Source organism: Hemitrygon akajei, chromosome 1 (genome assembly GCF_048418815.1).
Source record: "Hemitrygon akajei chromosome 1, sHemAka1.3, whole genome shotgun sequence".
In the NCBI taxonomy this organism is placed as follows: domain Eukaryota; kingdom Metazoa; phylum Chordata; class Chondrichthyes; order Myliobatiformes; family Dasyatidae; genus Hemitrygon; species Hemitrygon akajei.
This window is the reverse complement of record NC_133124.1, coordinates 124,967,986-124,988,139: the sequence shown is the minus strand read 5'-3', so window position 1 is coordinate 124,988,139 and position 20,154 is coordinate 124,967,986. Positions and strand designations below refer to the sequence as shown.

The 20,154-nt window shown below is 37.8% G+C and overlaps 1 protein-coding gene across 3 annotated transcripts in view; it reads right to left on the bottom strand.

Annotated features, from left to right (window-relative positions):
- The window catches only part of rnf19a (ring finger protein 19A, RBR E3 ubiquitin protein ligase), an 80,214-nt gene that overhangs the window by 14,035 nt on the left and 46,025 nt on the right, over positions 1–20,154 (bottom strand). For all 3 annotated transcript variants that reach the window (XM_073051506.1, XM_073051488.1, XM_073051497.1), the window contains exons 3-5: positions 14,142–14,464; positions 10,893–11,037; positions 7,161–7,323 (exon numbers count right to left, since the gene is read on the bottom strand). In XM_073051506.1, the coding sequence (XP_072907607.1) occupies positions 7,161–7,323; positions 10,893–11,037; positions 14,142–14,464 (631 nt within the window). The remainder of the gene's footprint in view (positions 1–7,160; positions 7,324–10,892; positions 11,038–14,141; positions 14,465–20,154) is intronic.

Genomic DNA, 20,154 nt, shown 5'->3' with positions numbered 1-20,154 from the left:
TACATGGTCACATTTCAAATTGATTCCAAAGTAATTATACAGTCTTGGTTCTAACAAAGTTGGAAAAAAATGCCCTTTCAGCAGCTGTATTAATACTAGTACATTTCTCTTTTAAATTACCCAAAAGAAGAGCAGGGTTCTTTTTTAAAAGCTGGAGGCTTTATCTTGCTCTGACACAATCAGTAAATGTTGCAATTTACAGGAACCTTGATTCAACTCCAGACCTTATGCCTGCTTCTAAAAACTTAATACCCAAAGCAGGAAATTCTCAACTGTTAGACAAGTTAAGTTTTTCTTTTTTTAAAAAAAGAGAAATTTTAAGTTCAATTACCACGTAGGCATGAAAAGGTTCTTTCTTTTGATGCCACTGATATTAATATAATTCAAAGTGATTAGGTAATGAAATTACTACACATGTTTTCTGAAAATATTGCATTACTTTTTGTGGCAACTTACACTCTACTCTCTCTATTTTTTCATTGATCGTCCCCTCCCACTAATAAATGAATCTAAGTGTTCATAACAACATACAACAAATCTCAATCACAATATAAAACAGCTAAACATCATACAACTGATTTTAAGCAGAAATTAAAGGGCAAAATAAATGTTGCAAAAGAAATGTCAGACAGCACAGCGGCACACAAAATATTGAACTAGGCTGACAGCCACAGAATGTTGCATAGCATTTCCATGACTAGCAGGACCCATTTTATTTTCTCTGTATTTTTTCACCCTACTGCAACGGTTTATTTTGGGGAAGGGAAAACAGGAGGTCTGGCTGATTTTTATTCCCAGGATTAACATACACATTTAAATATTGTCAACATTACACTTTCTATCCAATATTGTAAACTTCATCTGCAGTGTGAATACTGCTCCACATTCTCCACATCTGCATTTTCTACTTGCGGGTATAACTGATGAAATGAACTGATCATGAGCTTGAAGCCAAAAGTTAATCCTCTTAAAAATCGTAAGTATCAGTAATGCACTACGCAATACTGAAGGCCATGTGCAAGTGAACGTGGTCTTCACTACTGTAAGTGCACCTTTTTAAGGTTACATGCAAGCAAACTTTTATTTTAAAAGGTTATTTCCTTAAAAAGGCAAGCAGCAGTGAATGGAGAGGTGGGTAATGGCTAATATTTTACCTTCAGTAATACATTACAATACTAATGTCAGAATCAGATTTAATATCACTGACATACAGTATGGCATGAAATTTGTTTTGAGGCAGTACAGTGTAGTACATAAAAATACTATGTTACAAGAAATACAGTATATATTAAATTAAATTAGTAGTGCAAAAAGAGAGCAAAAAAAGTGAGGTAGTGTTCATTGGTTGGATCATTGTCCATTCAGAAATCTGATGGTGAAGGGTAGGAAGCTGTTTATAAAACATTGAGTTTGCATCTTCAGGTTCCTTTACCTCCTCTCCGAATTATTAGTAATAAGAAAAGAGCATGTCCTGCGTGATGTAAGTCCTTAATGATGAATGCTCCTTTTTTAAGGTGCTGCCTTTTGAAGATGTCCCCAATGGTGGGGAGGCTATGATGGAGCTGGCTGAATTTACAACCATCTGCCACTTTTTCTGCAGATGGTTGTAAACTCAGAATGAAGATAATGTTTTATCTTCCGTGATATTGGTTCTGCACAAACCTTATAAAGTGCTTTTATATCCATTAAGGTGGCTTGGGTGAGGGGGGAAAAGCAAACTGAGATGGAGACTTCTAAAACAGTAAAATAATTGCCAAAAAAAATTCTGCTCTTCACTACTGCTGCCTGACAAGACTATGCCCAATTTTTTAGTGCTGTAGTTCTTCTTCAAAGGTTATTCTGACTGGGAATGTAGGCAACAAGTGATTGACAGCAAGGGTTACACAATATGAAATTTCAAAGATTTTAAATCATAGAAAACACTTTAAGACTGGAAATAGGGATTTGTTTTCAATTTTCCTGCCCTATACACAACTCCTTTAAAGAAAATACATTACCAACAGGGACATTTCTCAAACATAATAAATAACCACAGAGTTATAGAGTAATTTAACACAGAAACTGGGCCTTCTGTCCAACTGGTCCATGCAGCTCATTCCACTTACTATGCTCCATGAGATTAAACTACCTCTCAGAGCTTTTAAATCTCTACCTGCTTGTATCCGTGCCACCAGTTTTGGACTCCCCAACCCCAGGAAAAAACCATGACATTTCTCCTCATCCACTCTTCTTGAATTTATAAACTTCTGTGAGGTTACCTCGCATTCTCCTATGATCAAAGGAACAAAGATCAAGCCTGGTCTACCTCTCCCTATAACTCAAGCCCTCTAGTCTTGTCACAAACAAGAGAAATCTGCAGGTGCTGGAAATCAGAGCAACACACACAAAATGCTGGAGGAACTCAACAGGTCAGACAGCAACTATGGAAAAAAGTACAATATGAAATTTCAAAGATTTTAAAATCATAAAAAGTCCTGAAGGGTTTCAGTCTGAAGCAATGACTGTACCTTTCTCCCCCCATAGATGCTGCCTGGCCTGCTGAGTTCCTCCAGCATTTTGTATGTGTTCCTATAGTCTTGTACACCTTCTCCAGCTTGATGACATTTGTAACATACCCTCAGTAAATACCCCAACAGAGATATGCATACTCTTTATTAACTATATATAAGGGTTAACAGACAAAGAGCATTTGATGGCTCCAGACCTGTACTCATTGGTGTTCAGAAGAACGAGAGGAGATTTCAATGAAACCCATCGAATATTGAAAGACCTACATTGAGTAGATGTGGAGAGGTTGTTTCTTACAATGGAGGAATCTAGGACCAAACAGCACAGCCTCAGAATAAGATGACGCCCGTTTAGAACAGAGATGAGGAGGAATTTGTTTAGCTGGGTAGGGAATCTGTGGAATTCACTGCCACCGATGCCTGTGGAGGTCAGGTCATTTAGTACACTTACAGCAGATGTTGATAGGTTCTTGATTAGTCAAGTTATGGGGAGAAGGCAGGAGAATGGGTTTAAGAGAGATAATAAATCAGCCACGATTGTACTTCAGAGCTGATGAAAAAGGCCAATGGCCTAATTCTGCTGGTATGACTTATGGTCTATATCAGTGGATTGCAATGATTTGTGCCCAAGCCCATAAATAACATTTTTCCATCATAAGTACCCCACCCAAATATTTTATTTCCTCCTCGAGTTTCGCAGTACAACTATTTCTTCTGATTCTTCAGAAAATTATTACCAGCTATGGGCAAAATGACAAGAGTACAGCAGTGATGCAGCAGCATAGCATTCGAGAGAACAAAGCTCAAATCCCAACATGGTTGTGGTATTTATTTGCAATTTAAAAGAAGTCATTAGGAATGACCATAAAACTATCAGTTTGCCTGACTTACGAGCATCCTTCAGGAAGGAAAGATCCTATCACTACCCTGTCTGAGCTTACTTGCGACTCCAGACCCACTAACATGGTACCCTTTCAAATGTCCTCTAAAACAGCCGACGGTGCCGCTCTTTGGCAGTTACTGCTGGTCTTGTTAGCAATCCTAAAGGGTGAGTAACAGTAACAATCCTGCTTAAAATTCACTGGTCTGTCAAAAGAAAACTCTGCCACATCCTCGCTCACTTCCACAATCACTCCAAACTGAAAAAAAGCATTGTAAACAGTTTCTTAAACTGCCAAATATCCTATTATGTGTTGCTCGCTCACACTTAAAAATAAAAGGCATAAAATTCAACATCAGTGCCTTTCAAACTAGATGTCTGTCTTTTCCATCATTCCAAATATGCCTTTGAACAGCTCAACCTACAATGAAAACTTAAGCTCATTTGGTACGACATCCTTATCTGATAATGTTACTAGCAGCACATTCCAGTTAAACCAAAGAATTATTGGATTCAATATCAGATTTTCCTAGTGGAAAATTGCTTACAGCCAGATGCCACATTAAATAACAGTTAACTATGCACTTTTTGAAATGCTTCGGTCTCCATCTTTGACAATGGAAGAAATTAGAAATACTACACTAACAAATTACTTCACGTCTGTGGAAGATTCCTGAGATGAGTAGGATAACATTTTTTAAATACCTGTTGGTAATGCTTGTTAATTCTAATTTCCTTTACACCCAGCAAATTCAAAAGTTAAACTGTATTTGAAGTATTGTATAAAACTGTTTCACAATACATTGTCATTGCTTCTGAGAGACATTGGAGATTTGGAACTCAGATTCTTGATCTACAGAGGTAGTCATTTCAGAGCTCATCGATTCACCAATTTGAACGCTATGTCAACTATCATGTATCCAGGTGGCTCACAATCGGAAGATGAAGTTCTCATTAAACTGAATCTCAAGTGGAAAAATAACATGCCAGCCTACATGTGTACAGGAGATACCTAATAAAGTGGTCACTGAGTGCACGTTTGTGGTTGGCTGCTGTAACCTATCTACTTCAAGGTTCAACGTGTGTGATGCTCTCCTGCACACCACTGTCATAATGCATGGTTATTTGAGTTACAGCCACCTTCCTGTCATCCTGAACCAATCTTGCCATTCTCCTCTGTCTTCTCTCATTAACAAAGTACTTTCGTCCACAGAACTGTCGTTCACTGGATTTTTTATTTTGCTGCTCGCACCATCCCCATGAACTCCAGAGACTGGAGTTCATGAAAATCCCAGGGGATCAGCAGTTTCTGCGATACTCAAACCACTGCATCTGGCACCAACAATCATTCCACAGTCAGACTTAGATCACATTTGCTCCCCATTCTGATGACGTTTGGTCTCAACAACTACTGAACCTCGACCAAGTCGGCATGTTTGATTTGCTGCCACACAACTGGCCGATTAGATACTTGTATGAACGAGCCTGCATAGGTGCACCTAATAAAGTGGCCAGAGAATATAATGGATGTGCATGGCTTGTTGAGGATAATGCAAGCCTTGCTTGTTGTTTAGAACCCCAAAGCTTACATCATAAAATTTCAAACTTTATATTCTTACAGAACTTCCCAGTTCATCACAAGGAGCATTAAAACCATTTGGGGTGGGGGGGTGGGAGAAGAGTTCTCCAGTGTCAACTAGGAGAAATAATATGGAGAAATTTATGTATTAATTTTTATTCAAATTTAGAATGGGCCTTGAATATTTTAACAGCTATATAAATAGTTAATTTTATGCCATATTTTAACATTTGTCAGTGTTGCAATAATTCTGAGTTGCTGACAGTGTTACATTTCCTGCAACTGAAAGAGAAAGATCAGCTGAATATGGAACAATGTAAAATCTCACTCATTCTGCAAAAATGAGTTTGGAATGCTTTTTAAAAAGCTACAAGAGTCTTATAATTTTTGTAACCACTTCCACTGCTCCTCAAGAACATGACTGGGTTTTCTGCTCCCTAGCCAAATCCTTCCTGTCCTTGGATTCACATCTTCCCCCAGAATAATAATAATAATATTTTTTTAAAAATCAAACCTACCAATAATTACATTAAACATTGAAGAAGCAGCCATACCTATGGGAACAGAATATCTAATCACACAAGAACGATAGGGTCTTTTAAGAGACTCCTGGATGGATACATGGAGCTTAGAATACTAGAGGGCTAGGGGTAAAAAGCCTAGGTAGTTCTAAGGTAGGGACATGTTTGGCACAGCTTTGTGGGCTGAAGGGCCTGTATTGTGCTGTATGTTTCCCGTGTTTCTAAGAACATTCAGAACCCTTATTGTCTTTAATTATTTAATAGTTATAGAATATAGAACATTACAGCAACAATACAGGCCCTTCAGCGCACAATGTTGTGTTGAACTTTTAAACTACTCTAAGATCAATCTAACCCTTCCTTCCATTTTATTATCATCCAAATGCCTATCTAAGATTTTCTTAAGACACCCCTAACGTATCTTCCTCTACCACCACCATTGGCAGGATGTTCCGCACATTCAATATTCTGTGTAGAAAACTTGCCTCTGATATCCCCTTCTAAACTTTCCTCCAATCACCTTAAAATTATAGATAGATAGATAGCTAGATAGATACTTTATTCATCCCCATGGGGAAATTCAACATTTTTTCCAATGTCCCATACACTTATTGTAGCAAAACTAATTACATACAATACTTAACTCAGTAAAAATATGATATTCATCTAAAATCACCCTCTCAAAAAGCATTAATAATAGCTTTTAAAAAGTTCTTAAGTAGTTTACTTAAATACATTGAGTCCTAACCCCAGCACTTTAACATATCTTACTCCTGGCGGTTGAATTGTAAAGCCGAATGGCATTGGGGAGTATTGATCTCTTCATCCTGTCTGAGGAGCATTGCATCGATAGCAACCTGTCGCTGAAACTGCTTCTCTGTCTCTGGATGGTGCTATGTAGAGGATGTTCAGGGTTTTCCATAATTGACCGTAGCCTACTCAGCGCCCTTCGCTCTGCTACCGATGTTATACTCTCCAGTACTTTGCCCACGACAGAGCCCGCCTTCCTTACCAGCTTATTAAGACGTGAGGCGTCCCTCTTCTTAATGCTGCCTCCCCAACACGCCACCACAAAGAAGAGGGCGCTCTCCACAACTGACCTATAGAACATCTTCAGCATCTCACTACAAACATTGAATGACGCCAACCTTCTAAGGAAGTACAGTCGACTCTGTGCCTTCCTGCACAAGGCATCTGTGTTGGCAGTCCAGTCTAGCTTCTCGTCTAACTGTACTCCCAGATACTTGTAGGTCTTAACCTGCTCCACACATTCTCCATTAATGATCACTGAACATAACAGCACTGTACAGGTTCTTCTGCCCACTATGTTGCGCCAATTATACCCCCGGTATTAGCCATTTCAACCCTGCAAAATGTCTCTGGTTATCCACTCGATTTATGCCTCTTATCATTTTGTACACCTCTATCAAATTATACTAGTCTACATCCATCATATTAACAATTTCTGGCCTGGGAAAAAACACTTTGGCTATCCACTTGAGCTATCCTCTCAAGACCTCTATCAAGTTATCCAAGTTACTTAAAATTCAGGAATTTAGAGGATTCCAAGAATCAGTGCAACTTTAACTGGTAACAGGAAAATATAATTGCAACTAAAATGTACCTTTTTCTAAATTAGCATATATGAGAGCACTTTTAAATATCCACTGTACCTTCCTGCCAACATACACAGGAATCCCGATGATCATGGCTGGAATGGCAATCCCTGCGATGAGTGCGATTCCGACTGGAGCACCAACTAACGTGCCAAGCTGCCACAGGATCTTCTTTTTACGACTCCAGGGCTTCTTTCCCCAAAACGTACAGCCTGAAGGACTGGAGAAGGGCAAAGCACAGAGTTAAACACAAAAGTGTAAGACAAAGCAATTGAGTAGATGGCAACAAGAGTGAATCTGCAGATGCTGGAAATAAATAAAAACACAAAATGCTGGCAGAACTCAACAGGCCAGACAGCATCTATGGGAGGAGGTAGTGATGACGTTTCGGGCCGAAACCCTTCATCAGGCACTTATTTTAATACAATTTCAAAAGTAAAAAGTTTAATGAATGGAATCGTATGCCGGAAATGCAACATCCTTTTAAATACTCTCAGTGACCCCTTTATTAGGTACATACACCTGCTCATTAATGTAAATGTTTAATCAGCCAATCATGTAGCAGCAAGTCAAGGCATAGAAGCATGCAGACATGGTCAAGATTCAGCTGCTGTTCAGACTAAATATCAGAATGAGGAAGAAATGTGATATATGTGACTTTGACCATTGGTGCCAGACAGGGTGGTTTGAGTATCTCAGAAACTACTGATCTTCTGGGTTTTTCATGCATAATCGTCTCTCAAGATAATACAGAACGGTGCAATGAATAAGAAAAAACATCCAGTGATTAGTAGTTCTGTGAGCACAAATGTCTTGTTAATGAGAGAGGTCAGAGGAGAGTAGCCAGTCTGGTCTCAGCTGACAGGAAGGCGACAGAAACTCAAATAACCACATGCTACAACAGTGGTGTGCAGAAGAGCATCTCTGAATATACAACACGTCGAATGTTGAAGTAGATGGGTTACAGCAGCACAAGACCACACCAAATTCCATTCTTGTACCTATTAAAGTGGCCAATGAATGTATAAATCCATGGTCAATGCAATTTGCTTGAGAGGAGAAATAATGTGATTTTAAAAAAAATTATAGATTGGACAGCGAAATAATCTTGAAGACCATACTTCAGACAATCTGAACAAACCAATATATCTATTCAACAAGCAGAATTTGAGTTTCTTCAACTTGAAATCAAAATCATTAAACATTTAGGATACAAACCACATTCATCTGATCATGGGACCTTAAGTATAGCAATCAAAGCTAACTAGTAAAGCTTCTAATCATTTCCTGTCAAGTAACTGAACTGTCATTTTAATGGCATATACAGAATCATCAACTGAGTTAAGAGCTTGGTGCTCTTGATGCTCTCAATTCTGCACAGGCTAAATTGTGGGCAATTATGAAATGCTTGAAAATCTGGGCTGCTTTCCTGTCTGACTGGAATCTTAATTGCAATTTTTTTTGTAGGGTTCCATTTCATTAGCTTCCATTCCTGTTATTCTCCACAGCCCCTTACCAGTGATTTAAAACAAAACAGTCAAAGGAATGCCTGACTTTGAAGTGACCCAAAAATTCTGTTCACTTATTAAAAACATCTGAATTCAAATTACTTCAAAACTGGAATACTGGTTCAGCTCCAACCCAGTTACTGGGATTGGAAGCTGGAACAGAGGAGATATATCCAAGTGAAATCTGTTTCCTTCTTCAGCCAGGGTATTTCAGATGTGGCTGCCCTAGCAGGGAGGTGGCACCCCAGATTCAGATTCACTTATTTATCACACTGACATTGAAACATTCCGTGAGATGTATCATTTATGCCTACAACCAACACAACCTAACAATGTGCTGGGGCAGCCCACAAGCATCATCACATATAGCATGCCCAACATGTTCACAAAATATGGTGACACTTGCCTGGTCAATATTTATTTCTAGACTCTGAAGTTCCCACACACTATTTCCTCTCCAAAAAATTCTCTTCCAATTTTTTTTCGTGGCATAGTTGTACAAACTACATTGCACAAATGGCAACTGACATACTTTAATGTAGACAGCAAGGTGGTTAACTATACAACTACAAGAAACACATCCTAGCTCATTTCCTTGCCCACACCAAATAGCCAGCCCCTGCCATTAGAACAAATTACAGGACACAAAATTCCAATATTAAAAATCCCAATATTCTAGGCAAAAATTTTAAGCAACTTCAATGACATTACCACATTTGTATGGCAAGGTAGGAAGTCAAAAAGGTTTCTAAAAAAAATTACTAGTATACTACATAACAAGTGGGGAGAGCGTTCCAAATAGTGGACTCTAGGATCAGAATACAAGAATGTTCCTTTACAACAAAAATGAGGTGGAATTTCTTTAGCCAGACTGTGGTGAATCAATGGAATTCATTGCCCTAGATGGCTGCGGTTATATTTAAAGTGGAAGTTCTTGATTAGTAAGGACAAAGGTTATAGGAAGAAGCTAAGAGAATGGGGTTTAGAGGGATAACTAATCAGCTATGATTAAATAGCATTTCAGACTCAAGAGGCTGAATGGCCCAATTCTGCTCCTATGTCTTATGGTCAATGCTGTCTGAGTGCCTTGCTAGCAAAGGTGAAATTAATCAAAATATAGGCCAGAAGACTCAAAGTTAAATTTCAAATCTGCTGGATATCGATATCTGGCTTTAGTTCCTCAGACTAAGTACATGAAAATTCCATAGAGATGAAAGTATTATTCTATATTGCCAAGATTTCAGCTGCTACTTAGTGCTTACTTTTGTTTTCTGTAAAAACCCAAACTGCTAAATTCCTGATGTTTCAATCTAACTAAATACTTCATCAGGTTACTAAATGCTTCATAGCCACTGTTAATGACACAAGATTACATCAAACAACATGGTCCATTACATTTTCTTTATGGTCACTGTCAAGGATTCTATTTTTGCTAATGAACCAAAAATGTTCTGCAATTCTTTCTAAAAATATTCAGAGAATGTTTTGTGTAGTTTAAGACTAAAAAACCTGAATATTGAGACTTGTACTATTAAACGGTGTTATCTTGCATACCACCAGTGCCCTAAATTGCATCAAGTCTGGTACACCCTCCCAACATTTACCAAGCCCACTGACAACCAGCAAGCAAACATTTTTGAAGAATCACCTTTCACTAAATTTCTTCCAGCAAACAAACCTTCAGATCTTCTGCACAGACAGAAGTCCAGAATCAGAATCAGGTTTACTATCACTGATGTTTACAGTGAAATTTAAGGTTTTGCAATACATAATAAAAACTAGTTACAATATAAAAGAGAAATTAGACCAAACAGTGAGGTAGTGTTCATGGGTTCATTGTCTGTTCAGAAATCGGATGGCGGAGAAGAAGCTGTTCCTAAAAGGTTGAATGTGGACCCTGAGGATAGCAATGAGAAGAGGACATGTCCTGGATGGCGAGGGTCCTTAATGTTGAAGGCCACCTTCTGACAATAATGTAAAATCAAATAAATGATGGAAAAAGATAACAAAATCATCAAGGTAGTGATCATTGGGTCCAGTTTACTTCATTCCATTACTAGAAGCCGTTTGTACTCGACTGAAAATGCATCCCAAAGCCCTTTCTTTCTTTAAGAGTCCTTAAAATATTTACTCAAGTTTTTGCTGGTCTTTTCTAATGTCTCCTAGTACAGCCTGGATCAAATTTAAGTTTCCTTTAAGAAATTTTGGTAGTCATTCTATCCTAATATATTTACAATCCTCTATTCATCAGGTTTTCAATATATAACTGTTCACTGCTTACCTTAAATAGTGCAGATCAGAGATTTCTTTCATACATAGCCAGCAGAATTCACAACCACATACAGCACAAGTCATATGATTACAGCTTCCGTCATTCATTTTTATTATGTATGCTGCACATCGTGGACAAGGCTTAATATCATCCGCTGTAAAGAATTAATAAATTACATTATTCACAAATACAAAATGATTAGTAAAAATGGTAATAAGACACGATCAGAATTAGGCCATTGGGTACATCAAATTTGATTTGATCTCTTTCTTACACCCCTATTCGTAAGCCTTGTCCCCATAACCTTTGATGCCTTTATTAATCAAGAACCCACTGCCATAAATATACCCAATGCCTCGGCTTTCACAGCTAAGGGATGTTCTTCTATTCAGAGGCCATGCCATGTTCACTAAACATTGAATGGTTGGAAAACCAGATCTTCAGATTCATAATTATGCACTTATTTTTATTTTCCATGTTTTCAGTGCAGTTGCTATCTTCATTAATTACTAACAAGATTTTGCAAAGAAACAGCTGATTCTTAGAAGCGTTCTATACAATTTTTGTTAAATAAGAGGAACATAAAACAGTATAGCATAGTACTTTTGGCCCACATTGTTGTGCCAACCCTTTAACCTACTCCAAGATCAATCTAGTCCTTTCTCTCCCGCATTACCCTTCCCTCTCTTCCACAAAGATCACTGAACGCATTAATAATCCTTAGTTTAGCACTGTTTACAAGGTCAATCTTACCGAAAATTTTCAGGATTAAATCACAACCAATTTCAACAGTGAAAATGATTGCAGACTAAGTTAGGTCTAAATATGCTGCACATTAATTACTAACAAATTACTATAGCATAAATAGTACATAGTAAACAATGTCAAAAAGCGAGCTTCCATGACCCAGCATTTTCACTAGAGAAGCAGTTTCAGCGACAGGTTACTATCGATGCAATGCTCCTCAGACAGGATGAAGAGGTCAATACTCCCCAATGCTATTAGGCTTTACAATTCTACCGCCAGGACTTAAGAACTTTTTAAAAGCTATTATTAATGCTTTTTGAGATAGTGATTTAGATGCATATCATATTTTTTACTGAGTTAAGTATTGTATGTAATTAGTTTTGCTACAACAAGTGTATGGGACATTGGAAAAAAGTTGGAATTTCCCCATGGGGATGAATAAAGTATCTATCTATCTATCTATCTATCTATCTAGGTTCTGCAGTGCACTTCAGCAAATGCAGGCAACGATTTCACACAAACCTCTCCCAGGTTGGTGTGGATAGATATGTTCTAAACCAGGGGTTTCCATCCTTTTTATATGCCATGAACCAATACTATTAAGGAAGTGGTCTGTGGATCTTGCTCTGAACTATCTAGCCGCATTTAATATCCATTCAAATTTCACCTGTCATTACTTCTCTGGAGCCTTCCATTGGGTGGCCTAGAAAACTATCCAATTCAGGGGAGTCATTGATATTCAAAAACAGGAATGATAATGATAAATTTAAATTTAAAATTGGTAGAAGGTGGAATTGTTGATAGAGCAGTGCAAAATACTTCAAAAGCAATGCCAGATGAACTAAGAATGGCAGATAGCTTGTTCATACATGAACAGTTAGGTGGTAAGGGCTGTTTCCATGGTATGTTAAAACTTGAGATAAAGTTGCTGTTTAAAAGTGCTCTGGTAGATGTTAATTTAGAAAATGTACATTTTAATTGCAAGTGTATTGCAGCAGTTAAAGTTGCACTGATTCTTGAACTCCTCTGCATCTGTGAATTTTCGGTCATGGGTAACTTGATACAGGATGTTAACAAGATAATGAGGGGCATAGTTCAAGTAGATAGCCAGAGACCTTTTATGCAAAGGCATTGTTTTAAGGAGATTGCAGGAAAGGATATAGGGAGGACATAAGAGGCAAGTTTTTTTTTAAACAAATTGAGTGGGGGTGGTGGTAGAGGCAGATATATTGAAGGCATTTAAAATAGGCACATGGATATTAGTAAAATGGAGGGGTCTGTAGGAGGGAAGGGTTAAATTGATATTAGAGTAGGTTAAAAGGTTGACACAACATTGTGGGGAAGAGCCTGTACTTTAATGTTCTAATGAGCATGTACTGGGTTGTGCTTTTTACATCTACTGCTTCATGACAATTGATTGCGCTATCACAAAACAAAATTCAAGAAAGATTTTTCACGGTACTTATGACCACACAAGGATCTTCTGATCCACCTAACCCTACCACTTCCCCCCATCCAACATCTTCAATATTACCAGTTTAGCTCTATTGCCCAACCAGATTAAATACTCATCCCAACAACTGGCTTGACCTTGTCAATCAAATAGAATTGTCCAAACCTCCCAATAAGAGCCACTGGGTGGCTGGTGCAATGGCATCAACCATCTGACGTCCACGTGATAAAATTTGCTCTGGACATGCTGTGATTCAACAAGTACATTTGTAACTTGCAATTTGGCTTGGAAAAACTAGCAAAAATTGTGAATATCTGTAGCTTTTAAAGTGTGGTATTTTGATGGAACCATCAACAGAAAGAGCTAAACTCTGAAAAAAACAACAGATTCAGCAATGCAGAACACATTTTCAAGAGAGTGCCATATACACTTTTCATAATTCAAAGCTAACCTTATTCTTTTGAACTCAGAGCTGCGGCAATGTTTAATAAGTAACACACACAGAATGCTATACACACAGCAGGTCAGGCAGAATCTAAGGAAAGGAATGAAGAGTCAACGCTTCAGTTCCTAATGAAGGGTCCCGGCCTGAAAAATTGACTCTTGCCTGACCTACTGTGTTCCCCCAGCATCTTATGTATGTTACTCTGGATTTCCAGCATCTACAGTTATTTTGCACATATCTATGATCTTGATTTCAGAAGACAATAGCCTAACCCATTTATGAATAGATTCAGAAATCCAACTGCAAGCAAGGACATTCTCAAAATAAGTCATTTACAATAATTCTTGAAATAGTGATGTTCATACAAACACAACATAAACACTGTAAATTGGGATATCATCAAAGCAAGGAAAAGGTCCCATCTGAATCAATGGTGCCAAAATAAAGTTCCCAACCACCACCCCCCACCACCAATCAAAGGAAGATTGTTAGAAGCAATCAGGATAATACCTATAGCTGGGTCATGGGCTGGTTGAGAAGAGAACATTAAAGCTTATATCACCCAAACTTGTCAACAATTCTAGAAACCACAATTAAAATACACTGTTATTACCTGTTGAACGAGATGGTAGAATTTGATTGACCAGCAGACTGTTTATTTCAGGTAACCCCTTTCTTCCTGTAATCTCATCCTGAACATATCTACGCAGTGTCCAGTTTTCTGTAGCCGTTGCTCCAGATTCCTGACTGTAGCTGATTGATGATGAACGCATCGCTCGCAGTCGTAAGCTCTGCGCTCTCTGCTGTCGTGCGGCATCGCAAGTCTGATTCGGGTGCCAGATTTGCTTACAGTGGTAACAGAACTCAGTACCACATCCTTCTCGGGCACAAGTCAGTTTTGGACAGCTGGCACAGCCAAATGCTATCACTGCATAACTGTAAGAGATAAAAATATACTGATTGTCTGCATAATAAAATCACTTTTGACCCCTTCTACAGTGTGGTGGACATCAAAATCCTATCAATAAATCATATGTCCTAAAAAGTTTTCAGACTTCAAATGCTTAACTCATTCAGCAACATCATAAAAACCTCCAGGTTCATTTTTGCAAATTCTCAAAATGATAGCAAATAGGCTCTAGTAGTACACAATGTGTCAGTATAGGACAAAGAAGACCATAAGACAAAGGAACAGAATTAGGCCACTCAGCCCATCCAGTCATCACCAATTTATTATCCCTCTCAACCCCTTTATACTACCTTCTCCTTTACTCCCTTTAACACCCTTACTAATCAAGAAGCTATCAACCCCCACTTTAAATATACCCAATGACTTGGCCTCCACAGCCATCTGCGGCAATGAACTCCACAAATTCAACCCCCAGGCATAAATTAATCATATCTGTTCTAAAGGGACGTGCATGTATTCTGAGGCTATGCCCTCTAGTCTTAAGACTCCCCCACTTTAGGAAATCAGCCGGCTGGTGGCATAGTGGCATCAGTGCCGGACTTTGGAGCGAAGGCTCCCAAGTTCGAATCCAGCCAGCCCCCTTGTGCACCCTTTCCATCCATGCTAGGTTGAGCTAGCAACTCAGCCTCATAAAAATAAGAAAGCCTGCTAAAAAAAAAAATGCCATCACGACGGCGTCCCGATGACTCCACTCGGAGTTAAGGGCTTTCTTCTTCTTCTACAGGAAATATCGTGTCCACTCCAAGCCTTTCAATATTTGGCAAGGTGTGAATAGCTGATGTGATGGATGAATGGTATGAATTCAAAATAAAAGTTATGATTAGATTTGCTTAATTGAATGTTTTAATTAATGTCTCTTTTTGAAATCTTTATATTCTCAGGTTTAAAAGACAGTCACAAAAGGATTCTCAGAAACGTCCGAAGGTGACCAGATGAAATACATTGCAATGCAGTAGTTGACAAGGCAATTCATTTAGCAGCTCATGGAATTCAAGTATTAATTGTTTAAAAGCTGGTGACTACACATTATCATAGATATTCCTGTCATTGTCAAAAAATGGCTCCAGTTGACAACTGTACCTGAAATTTACACAATTAATAAGGGTATCAAAGATTACAAGGAGAATGGGGTCAAGTGGTGAAATAAATCAGCCATGATGGAATGGCACAGTAGACTCCACGGGCTGAATGACCTAATTCTGCTCCTATGTTTTATGGTCTGAAACACTGTTCATGTTGATTTAACTGAAAATATTTGAGAGACAGCTTGATGGCTGACCGTCTCAGACTTCAGTATTATATTAGGTTTTTACTCCTTATTTCAAGTGTGACTGCAGTCTGGAAATCAGAAGCCAACGAACAAACAAAATCAGCTTAGGGGACTGCAATATCCTTATGCAAAAGCAAATGTGATAGAGCAAGTGTGAAAACAATTAATCCACACAATACCTTCATGCAAAAAATACCATCCTATGCTGCTTAAAATGTTATCTGTAGATGTAATGTGCTGTTGAAATGTCAAAATCTATAATTGTACTGAAAAACAAACCACATTATAAATGTGTGGAGTTGCCAGCTGGATTTCGGAAAGAAATGATTAACTCCCTTGAAAGGTTTACTCGGATCACCGACAACAGGCATGGTTATAGCACTGGCTGATTGGTAGCAGGCAGCAAGTGGGAATAAAAGGATCCTTTTCTGATTGGCTGCCAGTGACTAGTGGTGTTCTATAGGGGTTGACGTTGGGACCACTTCTTTTTATGTTGTATATCAATGATTTAGATGATGGAATAGATGGTTTGGTTACCAACTTTGCAGATGATACGAAGATAGGTGGAAAGGCAGAGAGTGTTGAGGAAACAGGTAGGCTGCAGAAGGTCTTGGACAGATTAGGAGAATGGGGAAGAAGGTGGCAAATGAAATACTATGTTGGAAAATGCATGGTCATGCACTTTGGTAGAAGAAATAAATGCGGACTATTTTCTAAACGGGGAGAAAATCCAAAAATCTGAGATGCAAAGGGACCTGGGAGTCCTTGTGCAGAACACACTAAGTGTTCACTTGTAGGTAGAATCGGTGTCCAAGAAGGCAAATTCGATACTAGCATTAATTTCAAAAGGTCTAGAATACAAGAGCTGGGACACAATGCTGAGGCTTTATAAGGCACAGGGGAAGCCTCACCTTGAGTATTGTGAACGGTTTTGGACTACTCATCTAAAAGACGTGCTGGCATTGGAGGGGGTTCAGAGGAGGTTCTGGGAATGAAAGGGTTATCATACAAGGAGTGTTTGATAGCTCTAGGTCTGTGCTCGCTGGAATTTAGAAGGACTAGGAGGGGCAGATCTCATTGAAACCTTTCAAATGGTGAAAGCCTTAGACAGAGTAGATGTGGAAAGGATGTTTCCCATGGTGGGAGAAGGCTAGGACAAGAGGGCACAGTCTCAGGATAGTGGGGGCATCCATTTAAAACAGAGATGCGGAGAAATTTCTTTAGCCAATGGGTGGTGAGTCTGTGGTATTTATTACCAGGCCATTGGGTGTATTTAAGGCAGAGATTTATTGGGCATGGCAAAGGTTACAGGAAGGCGGCCAGAAAGTTGGGCTGAGGGGAAAAAAGGGTCAGCCATGATTGAATGTCTGAGCCCACTAGATGGGCCAAATGGCCTAATTCTGCACCTATGTCTTTTTTTTTAAAGGATGAAGTTTTGGAATTGAAAACTGTTTTCCATTATAAAGCTTCAGATTAGTCATATTGCTGAAATCATTAGAAATACCTTAAGATGAACATATGCAGGGAATCAGGAATATATAGCTAACAAAACCAAAAAAATGCCAACATTTATGTAGGACAATTTGGGCTTCACTTGGGAAATAGATTAAGCAATTACGTGCAGCCTGATGTACCATGGAATTTTAATTAGCACAAAAAGGTTGATATATTTGGAGGCATAAACATAGGTGTCCATACACTCACTAGGACTGTATATTTGACAAAGTGAATGCTACATTGTTGCCATTATTTCAATGGCTGAATAATCACAAAATGTTGTGGCCACTTTATTAGGTACACCTGGTCATTAATGCAAATATCTAATCAGCCAAACATATGGGAACAATTCAATGTATAAAACATGTAGATGTGGTCAAGAGGCTCAGTTGTTGTTCAAACATCAGAGTGAGGAAGAAATGCGATCTAAGTGACTTTGACCGTGGAACTGTTGGTGCCAGACGGCCTGATTTGAACTCAGAAACTGATGATCACCTGGGATTTTCACGCACAACAGCCTCTACAAAGAATGGTGCACAATACAGGAAAATATTTAATGAGTGGCAGTTCTGTGGGCAAAAATGCCTTGTTAACGAGAGAGGTCAGAAGGGAATGACCAGACTGATTCAAGCTGACAGGAAGGTGACAGTAACTCAAATAATCACATTTTCCTCTGTGCCAGTGTTGTAACATCTCTGAACAGACATGTTGAACTTTGAAGTGGATGGCTACAGCAGCAAAGACCACATCAGGCTACACTCTAGTAGTTTATTAATAAAGTGGCCATTGAGTGCAAATTTATTCATGCTTACATGTTGCAGTGTATATTACATTTTTTTAAAAATATTTTAATCACACTAAGGATTTGAGCTAAAAGCACAAACTGGAAATCAGGTGATTTAGCCCTTCTATAATTAAAGGAAACAACTCCCAATACAAGGTACTCTTGCCTCCCAACCTCAATGAATTCCAAAACAATGTGAATCATATCCTCCTGATGGCAATGTTTAGTGTTCCTTCTATGTTAAAAAAAAATCAGATTTCCCACTTAGAAAATAGATAAACAGTTGTCCTCTTTACACAAAGAAACTAACTCCTATTTTTTTTCCAGGTGAAATCACAATTGAACTTAGCAACAAGGCACTCTCAATACTAATGAAATAATATCATTTATTGTTAATGGGTGTTATTTCATTAATATTGAGAATCTTTATATTATCAATATTGAGAATTATTGTATTCTTTAACATTGAGTGTACATTGATGATGTTCTAAATGAAGTACTGTCATGTGAATAGGAGATCACCTTGAACCATAAAATACAAACTCAGGTTTTCATCAACATACACAGGAAATATTCATGAGGGTAGAGAAAATAACTGTCAAATTAAGTGCTCATCTGCATTTAAAGTCTGAATCTATTAATGAACTCAAATTGGGGTACAACATTTGATGCTCACACCTAAAGCATTTTTCTTAAAATCTAGCTTGGGACCACTGAAAGCAAACAAGCCACAGTGAGCATGTGGAGAACTGATGTTCTCAATATATTTATTACTATTACAATGGATTCAATTAATTGGGCCAATGGTTAATTGAGCTAGCCGCATATTTGAGACAACTCTTAAAGAACAAATCTTAATTGAGAAAATTACCAAAATTCCCTTTGTTTATTTGGGACACTATGCTGTTTAATTGGGGCAGGAGACCATTGCTGAACAGTTTCTAACTAGCATGTTATTTTGTTAATTTACAGTCAATCAAAAGAACATGGCAGTGTACACTGGATGAATTCCTCCATTGATAACAATTAGGATCCAGAACAGTGTTATATTACTGTACTACTATTGACAGTGTTCTAATTTGTTCTGCATTTCGTTTAAATATATAATTTGTTCCTGTTTTTAATAATCTTTTTAACTATTTCCATGAAACTTTGGCTAATTGACATAAGCACTTTATTGGGCCAAAATGTACTGGTCCTGATGTGTCCCAATTAACTGGAATCCACTGTATTTTCCTTTTTGTATTTGCACAATTTGGAATCTTTTGCACACTGGTTGTTTGTCCATCTTTGTGAGTAGCTTTTCATTGATTCTATTGAATGTCTGTTCTACTGTGAATACCTGCAAGAAAATGAATCTTAAAATAAAAATTTAATGTAATTTATGTTTAAATCTAATCCTCTACAAAAATATGAAGTATATTTAGATTAGCAAATTGATAACATTAAACTGAATTTTATTTAGGTTTTATGAACTGCAGAGTTTTTAATCATATAAAAAGTCAAATGACTCCGCCATGTAAAAATCAGATTAATTTCTGAAAGGATTTTATATATCAAACTGCTATATCTTTAATATTCATTTTAGACTCTTGAATTTCATTAATACTGAAATGCTTCTCAGAGGTTAACATCTGTAATCCATCCAGCAAACCATCTATTACCAATTCATGTTTTTCAAGTTAACTTTACCCAACTGCAAATACTCATTCCTGAGCAGGACTGGTCCCTGCATTGCATGTGGCTCAAATTTAATCCATCATGCTTTTCACTGTGTTCTACAAATTAAAATGAGAAAAACACATTTTTAAAAATGATCTTTAACTGCAAACAAATCTTGAAAGTTTAAGACATTAAATATTTTAATAAGAGGATTAATAATTTTCTTGGAGATTGGGTTGAGAGTATGGAATTAAGTTAACTAAGTGAAGAGCCTCAGGACTTTCTGATCTAAAACCAGATCTATCGGATGAAGAACAATAATGAACCTTGTTTATGAATATTGCCAAAATTACTTAGCAGCTGCTTTTTGGGCAAAAGGAATACATTTACTCTAACTCATTTAAATTACTAAACTGCATGTTTAAAGTGAAGAATACATCAAG